This window comes from Lathyrus oleraceus, chromosome 6, assembly GCF_024323335.1.
Source record: "Lathyrus oleraceus cultivar Zhongwan6 chromosome 6, CAAS_Psat_ZW6_1.0, whole genome shotgun sequence".
Taxonomy (NCBI): domain Eukaryota; kingdom Viridiplantae; phylum Streptophyta; class Magnoliopsida; order Fabales; family Fabaceae; genus Lathyrus; species Lathyrus oleraceus.
The window spans coordinates 372,665,983-372,676,094 of NC_066584.1; the positions used below are offsets into that span (position 1 = coordinate 372,665,983).

The 10,112-nt window shown below is 40.3% G+C and overlaps 1 protein-coding gene across 1 annotated transcript; it reads right to left on the reverse strand.

Annotated features, from left to right (window-relative positions):
* Window positions 1-8,122: 8,122 nt before the first annotated feature.
* Window positions 8,123-8,662, reverse strand: LOC127095712 (uncharacterized). Its single transcript, XM_051034362.1, has one exon. The coding sequence runs from the start codon at window positions 8,660-8,662 to the stop codon at window positions 8,123-8,125; it is 540 nt and encodes a 179-aa protein (XP_050890319.1).
* Window positions 8,663-10,112: the final 1,450 nt, after the last annotated feature.

Here is a 10,112-nt window from a genome sequence, read left to right on the forward strand (position 1 = left end):
AAACTACTGTTAAGTTGTTTAACTGTTGATAGTTTACCTTGTGAACAAAAAGGACAGATATATGTTTTAGCCAAAATTTGCCAAAGGGGGAGTTTGTTGATTCTAAGTGTTGGCAGCAATTTTGGTAAAATAAAGAGTGTTCACAAGATGTTATGTGTGATGTCTTAACATAAGATATCCTATGTACCTGCTGGAGTTCAAGAACATGTGCATGCAGGATTGTTTCAGAATGCCACATACAATGACAAGGCTTCTGATATTGGATGTACCTGCTGGATCTTAAATGAAAGACATGTTCATGCAGGATTGTTTCAGATGACATACACAAGGTCATGGAATCTGATATGGATGTACCTGTTGGAAGTTATAAAAGGAATTATTGGATTATGCAGGATTTTTCCAGGATGTCAGACCCGATGTCATGACATCCTGTACACAAAACATTCAGTATGAATGTTTGGTGTTTTGTGATTGCACAATTAATGGCAATCTTTGTATGATTGAAGATATGATTAGCTGGCGCATTCAATCATGGATTACAACCAGATTTACTTATTTTCCAAGGAGATCTAACCAGCTGTTATAAAAAGATTTGATTGGAAAATAGATTTAGGGTTTTCGAGATGTCCAAGCCCAGCTGAAAGCTTCTATGAAAAGGGACTTAGAAAACCTGTTTGAACACACAACCAATACTGAGCGAAATATAGAGAGAGAGCTAGGGTTTATATCTGTTTAGTCGTAAGACTTGTAGGTCATTCAAGTCATCCATTGATGATTGAATTTGACTGATTTGTGGTTGTAATTTGTAACTCTAAAGCTGTTAAGCAAGAGTGTGTGTCTTCTTGATCAAAGATGTGAAGCAAGATCAAGAGTGTGTCTTCTTGATTGAAATTGTGAAGTAAAATCAAGAGGGTGTAATTGAAAAGTATTTTCTTTTCACAAGGGATTGTTGTTTAAAATCACTGGTGTGTGATTGTAGGGAAGTGAGTGGGTTCTCATATCTAAGAGTGCTTAGGTAGAAATTGCACGGGTAGAGATTAGGTGAGAAAGACTGTAACTTGTTGAAGAGTACGGAGAGTCTTTGAACTAATTATATTTTAGTGAATTTCCTTCCTGGCTTGGTAGCCTCCAGACGTAGGTGAGTTGCACCGAACTGAGTTTACAATTGCTTGTGTTATTTGCTTTACCATTCTGTTTTTTATCCATTGTGTGTTAACAGATATTAGTGTCGTGACATTACCTTCGACATCTTATATCTGATACCAGAATTTCAAAGAGGAGGACACTTTGGTTCACCATGTGAAACCAAGTGCTGCTAGGAAATTGAAGAGTAGGAAAGGAAAAATCGTGGCTGAAATGATGGCATCCAGGACTAGGAGGAAGACTGCTGGTGTATGACCCTCCAAATCATGGAGCAAGGTTGAGATTAAGAAGAGGAAAGAAAGTAAGAGTTCTGAGTCTGATGAGGATGTCGAAGACGATGTTCCAGACATCTCCCCTGCAAAAAGGCAGGCTGTTAAGAAGTGTCCAGGCAAAGCTGCAGCTGTACATTTAGACAACATTTATTTTCAGTTAGAAGACGGTGCTGCTAAATGGAAGTTTGTCATTCAGAGGAGGGTAGCGGTTGAGAGAGAGCTGGGAAAAGAGGATGTTGAAGTAAAGGAAGTCATGGATTTAATCAAGAATGTTGGATTAATAAAGATTGTGGTTGCTCTGCCCCAATGCTATGAGGGGTTGGTGAAAGAATTTGTTGTAAATATCCTTGAGGAGATTTCTGAAAGGAGAAGCAGAGAATTTTGCAAATTTTTTGTAAGAGGTAGGTGTGTGAGATTCTCACCAAGCATCATCAATAAGTTCCTAGGGAGAGGAACTGATGGAGGAATGGATCTAGAGACTACAGACAATGAGGTCTGTAGGATCATTACAGCTGGACAAGTTAAGGAATGGCCTAGTAGGAATCACCTTTCAGCTAGCAAGCTAACTGTCAAATATGCCATCTTGCACAAGATTGGTTCAGCTAATTGGGTGCCTACTAATCATATCTATACCATCTCCATCAGTCTTGGAAGAGTCATTCATGCAATTGGAACCAAGATAAACTATGACTTTGGAAAGTTTATATTTGATCAAACCATCAGACATGCCTCCACAAATGCTGTAAAGTTACCCATTGCCTTCCCATCCATTATTTGTGGTATTATCTTGAGTCAACAACCAGGCATACTCAATGCAAAGGACATGCCAAGCAGAAGAAAACCCCCTCTATCCATTCATTATAAGCTGTTTGAGGGTAGTCATGTCAATGATGTTGTCATGACATCTGCCAGAAGGGAGCCTGCATCTCAAGGGAGCTTAATTGATCAACTAAAAGATACCTGCAAGGAATTGGATAATGGTATAAGGGTGGCCAAGGCAAGAAAAGAAGCTTTGGAGGTTCTTATTTGTAGCCTGGAAAAGGAAGAAATGGAGAAGGCTGGTAAGGATTCAGATGCAAAAGCCCAATCCAGTGGCAACTCTGAAAGCTCTGAAGGTGAAGGTGATACTTCTTCCTCTGATTGATGGTTCCCCCCCTTGTGTGTTGAAGACTGAAGATGGTGTTGTGAAGATTGTGGTGGATGATATTTAGGAAGCTGTTCTGGTGCTGCTGTTTAGATGCTGAAGTTTTATTGGTTTTTGACAATATGTATTTTGTAGCAGTCCTCATTGATGCCTGTTTGTAATATTTTGGGCTCTTAATGAGTTCCTTGGATTTGTTCATTATCTCAGCTATCACAGCTGTGTATAATGATGGTTTGTACTGCTTAACTATTATGTTTTAACATGTTTAATGTTATAACATCTGATCTGACATTCTCTGCTAGGCTAATTGAAATTTATTTTGTCTAATTGGTCACCTTTGGTCAATTTTGACTAAAAAGGGGGAGAAAAGTGTTAATGTGGAAGCAGTTGTTGATGTGGAGTTGTGAAATGTATGTAGCTGAACTGAAGGACAACTATTATTGAAGGAAGTGCACAGGTGTTAAAACAGAATGTTGTTCTGTTTACAGATGTCAAAGAGGATGTCTGAGATGGTGCACAGGTGTTGATGTTGAAGCAGATGTCAGAATGACATTCTGGCTGGTACAGGTGTTGTGGTTACAGTAGCTGTTATGTTCATGGAAGATGCTTGATGTGTGCACAGATTTAGGGGGAGAAGGAGTACCCTTGTGCATTTGTGTGTCTTACTAGTTGCATCCATAACTAGTAATTCTATTTTTGTTGCATAAATTTAGGGGGAGGAGAAGTACCCTTGTGCATGTGTGTATTACTAGTAAGTATAAACTAGTAATTGTGTTGCTTCTGCTGCTGTTTAAACTACTGTTATGTTGTTTAACTGCTAATAGTTTACCTTGTGAACAAAAAGGACAAATATATGTTTTAGCCAAAATTTGCCAAAGGGGGAGTTTGTTGATTCTAAGTGTTGGCAGCAATTTTGGTAAAACAAAGAGTGTTCACAAGATGTTATGTGTGATGTCTTAACATAAGATATCCTATGTACCTGCTGGAGTTCAAGAACATGTTCATATATGATTGTTTCAGAATGTCATACACAAGGTCATGGCATCTGATATAGTATGTACCTGCTGGAGCCTAAATGAAAGACATGTTCATGCAGGATTGTTTCAAGATGTCATACTCAAGGTCATGGCATCTGATATGGTTGTACCTGTTGGAAGTTATAAAAGGAATTATGGAATTATGCAGGATTTTTCCAGGATGTCAGACCCGATGTCATGACATCCTGTACACAGAACATTCAGTGTGAATGCCTGGTGTTTTGTGATTGCACAATTAATGGCAATCTATGTATGATTGAAGATCTGATTAGCTGGCGCATTCAATCATGGATTACAACCTGATTTACTTATTTTCCAAGGAGATCTAACCAGCTGTTATAAAAAGATTTGATTGGAAAACAGATTTAGGGTTTTCAAGATGTCCAAGCCCAGCTGAAAGCTTCTATAAAAAGGGACTTAGAAAACCTGTTTTCACACACAACCAATACTGAGCGAAATATAGTGAGAGAGCTAGGGTTTGTGTTTGTTTAGTCGTGAGACTTGTAAGCCATTCAAGTCATCTCTTGATGATTGAATTGGACTGATTTGTGGTTGTAAATTGTCACTCTAAAGCTGTTAAGCAAGAGTGTGTGTCTACTTGATCAAAGCTGTGAAGCAAGATCAAGTGTGTGTCTTCTTGATCAAAGCTGTGAAGCAAGATCGAGAGTGTGTCTTCTTGATTGAAACTGTGAAGTAAAATCAAGAGTGTGTTATTGAAAAGAGTTTTCTTTTCTCAAGGGATTGTTTTTTAACATCACATGTGTGATTGTAGGGAAGTTAGTGGGTTCTCATATCTAAAAGTGCTTAGGTAGAAATTGCACGGGTAGAGATTAGGTGAGAAAGACTGTAACTTGTTGAAGTGTACGGAGAGTCTTTGAACTGATTCTATTTTAGTGAATTTCCTTCCTGGCTTGGTAGCCCCCAGACGTAGGTGAGTTGCACTGAACTGGGTTAACAATTGCTTGTGTTTTTTGCTTTACCTTTCTATATCTTTCTTCTGTTAGTGTAATTCAGATAGTAGTGTCGTGACATTACATTCGACATCTCATATATGATACCAGAATATCAATATCGTCTATATAGATTTGCATAAAAGTTTCTATGAAATCATGGAAGATCGAATTCATCGCTCTTTGGTAGGTCTCCCCAACATTTTTCAAACCGAAAGGCATTACTACCCATTCGTAGGTGCCTAAGGCTCCGGGGCAACGAAATGTCGTGTTTGGGACATCCTCTTTAGCAATGAATATTTTATTATACCCAGAATACCCGTCAAGCATGCTTAGATATTCATAGCCTGCGGCAGAATCGACCAACATTTCCGCCACTGGCATCGAATATTCATCTATTGGGGTTGCAGTATTTAAATCTCTAAAATCTATGCAAACCCTTAAAGTACCATTGTTTTTTACAACTAGCACAATGTTAGCTAACCATTCGACATACCTGGTAGTGCGAATGAAATTACAACAAAGGAGCATTTCAACCTCCTCCTTGATCTTCGACAGTATTGGTGGAGCAAATCGCCTTGGATTCTACTTCACCGGCTTTTTTCCAGGTTTGATCGGCAACTTCAATTCGACTAACTCCCTGCTTAAACCAGGCATTTCTTCATAGTCCCATGCGAAACAGTCTTTAAACTCTTTCAGCAACTAGACCACTTCGCTCTTGAGTTGAGGATGAAGGTTGGTGCTGATGTAAGTTGGCCTTCTTAGTACCCCTTCTCCCAAGTCCATTTCTTCAAGGAGATCCTGAGCCAACATCTTAATATTTGCTGCTAGCAGATCCTTCTCGAAACCCAAAGGCTCATCGTTGTAGATCGTATCAAGCTTCTGGTATTGCTCTTCGTCTTGACCTTCGTCAGGTGGCCTTGGGTAAAACTCTTTCCTGGGACCTATTGATGGGGAAACTTCACTGGCTTCAACATCCATATTTTTTACTTCGGCCTCTAAGGCCAATTGTTGCTTGCTTTCAGCTATGTAATCCTAAATCCTCTTTAAAGCTGCAAACTCAGTCATCATCACTGAATTCACTTCCCCATCCGATGGGGTCGATTCCAGATACTCCTAAATATCCGAAGTTGTCTTCGCCTACTATCTCTCTGTCCCACCGAAAACCATATTGAGGGTGTAGTGACAAGGAACAATAGGCGTTGTCGTCAAGGGTAAATGCAAACTCAGCCGAATTACAAGAAGCTATAGTGGCTAAGTGCTTGTCAAATTGGCGCCTGTCAACATGATTGATAGGGGTTTTAAAGTACCCCTGATCCGCCTCTAGATTTTCGACGATGCCATCTAGGCGCCAAATTATAATTCTCTGGTACATCGAAGATGGGACGACTCTGACTCCATGGATCCATTCTCTTCCCAGCAACAAATTGTAGTTTGCCTTTGTTTCCATAATCATGAACATTGTGGACCTAGTGACCGTCCCCACAGTCAATTCGACTTGGATAGCCCCCAGGGTGGAACCTACTTTACCTTCATAATTGGTTAACACCATATTATGAGGTTTGACATCAGTATCATATTTGCCAATTTTCGCCAACATGCGATGGGGCATCAAATTCACAGTCGCTCCACAATCTACCAATATTTTATTAACTGGAATTTTTTCGACTTTTCCAGTGATAAAGAGGGGTTTCAAGTGGCTCTTCATGGTTTTATTGGGTCTTTCGAAAAAAGAATTCTGCTCCTCGACATAGCTATTGTTCATTACATAGTAACATACCGGCTTGTGAGCGGCCATTTCCTTCTCGGTGATACTGTCATTGTCGCCGACTTTAGTAATCCGATCGAATTCTCTAGGAATTATGGATACTACTCCGACTAAAATGTATAAGGAATCCTCCAAACTAGAGTCAAAGTTGTCAGTTAATAATTCATCTTCGGCAACCACCTGATTTTCTTCGGCCGTCTTACTTGAAATCTTGGGATCTCTTTTGGTGAAGTTTGGGCCATCCTTTTTCTTCACCATCACGTTGGTACTTGATTCAGCTTGGTCCATCTCGCCAACTTCTCTTTTGGCTTTTCTCCTTCTTTGTTCTCTTTTCCACTGAGATCTCGTCATGGGATTCTTTCCTTTATAGTTTTCGGACACATGTGAAGTCCTTTTATCGGACCGAAATTCTGGGCGGTACGCCAGCGACGAACCTCTTTCGACCTCGAAGTTCTGCCACTTTCCATGACCACGTTTCCTGCCATCAGTTTTCTTGACCCACTTTCCATTTGATCCTTCGATGCTTGGCTTAAAAGTCATGGGTTTGAAATTTCACCCAACTTGCTTGGTTTCGCTCAACTTCACCATGAGGCGCCTAGGATCAGGATATCTCCTGGGATCAAAAAACCTTTCTGGCTTACCCGCTTGATTATTATGGATGACTTTATGGCCATCTTGGTGATTCACTCTCCTAACTCCTTCCAGATTCTGAGCTGCCTTTTTGTCGAAGACAACACTGCACCTGGGGCATAACATGACTTCCGATTTCTTTTTCTGACACATTCGGAGGAAGTCCGACAGCGTTTCTTCCCCCTTAGGGAAGGCGACCTTGTTATACTCCTCTTGTCGACATTAATCATCGACCTCCATGGAGATTTCTCGAAATAACTCCACCATGTTAACTTCCATGTGGATATCCTCAATAATATCCAACCTTTGGAATTGTTTTTGAAGGCCATCAGTAGCCTTGTCCATCTGAATGAAATTATCAGCGGTTTCTTTAGTGATCATCATTAACTTTAAATTTCCAGCACCCTCGATATCTGAGACTTCAACATTTTCTTTGCTGACATCCTCTGTATCCTTTTGGGCGAAATTGCCAAGAGGCGCTTGCTCGAAGTACTCACGAAGTCTAGCCATGACAGGCCCATTGACAAAATCTTCAGTGACTTCGGTCATACAGAAATCATCAGCAACTTCAATGAGGTTCACCTCCTCTGGCTCAGTATAATGAGCCTTAGCTATCTGTAGAGGATCGAAGTCGATTTTCATCTGGCTCCGTGTCTTGTCATCGAACTTGAGTCTTTCTTCCTGGATGACACTCTGCACAAGATCCCTGAAAATAAAACATTGAGATGTTTTATGACCCAAAAACTATGGTATTTACAAAACCCTCGTTTCTTTCTTTGTTCTAAAGGGGGTACTTTAGCACCCGAAGGTACTATCATCTGACCATCTTTGACTAGTAAGTCAAAAATTTCGTCACATTTTGTAACGTCGAAGATATATGTTTTCTTAGGAAACTTGTCATTCTTTTCAGGTTCGACAGGGTTTTTTCCATTCGAAGGAGCTAAAACTTTGCACGCATATGGTGGTCCTTGTGTTAGTTCGGCAAGGTCGATCTCATTGTCATCGAAGTCTAGAACTTCATGACATGAACCTTCGTCATCTTTCCTGAACTCGACATAGGCTACCCTTTTACCTTTGTTCGTCCTAGCCTTTTCTTCTTTTAAACGTTCTACCTGTCGAACTCTAATCGAATAGTCAAGACCCCCAGCGGCCATTTCGACCAGTTCATGCTCTGGCACTTACGTAAAACACTCGGCTTTGAGTAGTCGAAATCTGTTCAGATAGTCATCGATTGGCTCAGTGAATTTTTGTCTGACACTAGCAAACTCTTTCAAACTTATCTTCGTTTGCCCCATGTAGAACTGTTCATGGAACATTCTTTCCAGTTGGTTCCATGAGTGGATCGAATTTTGGGGCAAAATTGTGAACCATGTGAAAGCATTCTTTGTAAGAGAACTTGGAAAAAATTTCAATCGAAGGCTCTCATTATTTGACATATCTCCAGCCTCGATTAAGTATCTCACCACGTGTTCAACAATAGACTTAGTAGTATCCCCAACAAACTTGGTGAATTTGGGGATTTTGGTCCTTAGGGGTGCTTCCGCTTGTAAGATATACTCTGCTAAAGGCGACGTATAATTTGGTCTTCTAAGGCCAAAATTTACCCCATTTCGAACCATAATTCTTTCGACTATAGCTGCTAGGTTATTATCTGCTGCTAAATCATCATGTTGAACTTGACGTATAATATCATCAGCATTTTGATTCCTATTTACCATTAACACCTTTGGTTCCCTGGGTATATGTGGTTCAATCCTAGGGGGTACTACTACTCCCCCTTGGTTTTGTGGGATCTGGTTAATGGTGAGGTCTTCCTCAAACGTGGGCTCTTGATTCTCTCTTACCCAATCCCTAGGAAGGGGACGCTGGTGCTGAGGTATACCAAGAAACTCAGACATTTGAGCCACTTGTGCTGTCATCTGTTGATTCGAATGAGTCGTATTCTGAATTATAGGATTTAGCACAGTGGTCAAAGTCTGAGTTAACATTTGGACCATTTCATGATTGCTTTCGTCCATCTGTTGCCTCCATGCCGCTGCAGAATTATTAATAAGATTAGGTAGTTGTGCTGGGTGTCTCAGACCTAACGATTGATTGGTTCGACCCACGTTTATCCCGGACCCTTGCACCGGTGAATTTATGTTAACCGCCGGCTCCGAAAAAGTAGAACCCCATTCTATAGATTAGCCATCACTGAAGTTCACATTCCATATGGCTGCTCTCGACCACTAAATGGTATTGAGAAACCAGGGGGCACCAACGACCTATTTGGGATATCCCTAATTGGTGAAGGGGTGTGAGGAGGTCCCCTAGGTCCAATGTAAGTTAAATTTGGTTCAGAACGGGAGATCGAATGCGTAGGCATCAAACTCACCATAGACGGAACTACTTCGGACGCATGCGTTGTGGTCGTGTTTGCCCCTATCACAGAAGAAGGGGGCGCTATGTTGCTAGTTGATGGATTTTGAAAATTTTGAGTGTCTGGCGGATTCATATTTGCCATCCTCGTCTAGGATTCTCTCCCTGTTCGTCGTTCGTCGTTTGTGGCTATTTTACCACTTCTTAAAAGCATACAATGAATCTTTTCCCAAACAAAACTTAGCAATCAAAATCTTACACGATACGTGACGTTAGCACTGGTCCCACTGGGCATGCCAATTTGTTTACCTTGAAAATTGGTAAACAACCATTGATCTTCCAAAGTTCTAAATTTGGTTGCTCGCAGGATCGATCAGATTGATCCTAGGACATGTGCTAAGTGTTTTGTAAACGTGATAGTAATAAATAATCAAGACTAAACGTCAGATTAGAGTTTGAAAGGAAACTAAGGACAAAGGGGACTTGAATGAAAAAGATCTTAAATTGGCGTTTGGAACTAGTAAAGAAAAACGAAGTAAACGACAAGAATTATAAAGGGTTTAAAATGGTAAAGTAAGGTTTGCAAGTACCGGAATCTAGAGACTGTAAAGTAAACGTTGAATGTAGGGAAAGGAACGAAAGGATTTTAAAATTGCAAATGACAAAGTAAAAATAAAGTGTTTGAAAGGAAGAAGCAAGGAAGTATGTTTCTGGAAAGCAAGTAAAGACAAATTTAGATTGCTTTGAAATAAATAACAATGGTGTAGACAACGTACATTCTGCGTTTTACAATTCTTCTTCACACGAATA

Coding starts and splice junctions, on each gene's coding strand:
- LOC127095712 (XM_051034362.1), bottom strand. CDS start 8,662: ATGGTAAATAGGAATCAAAATGCTGATGATATTATACGTCAAGTTCAA.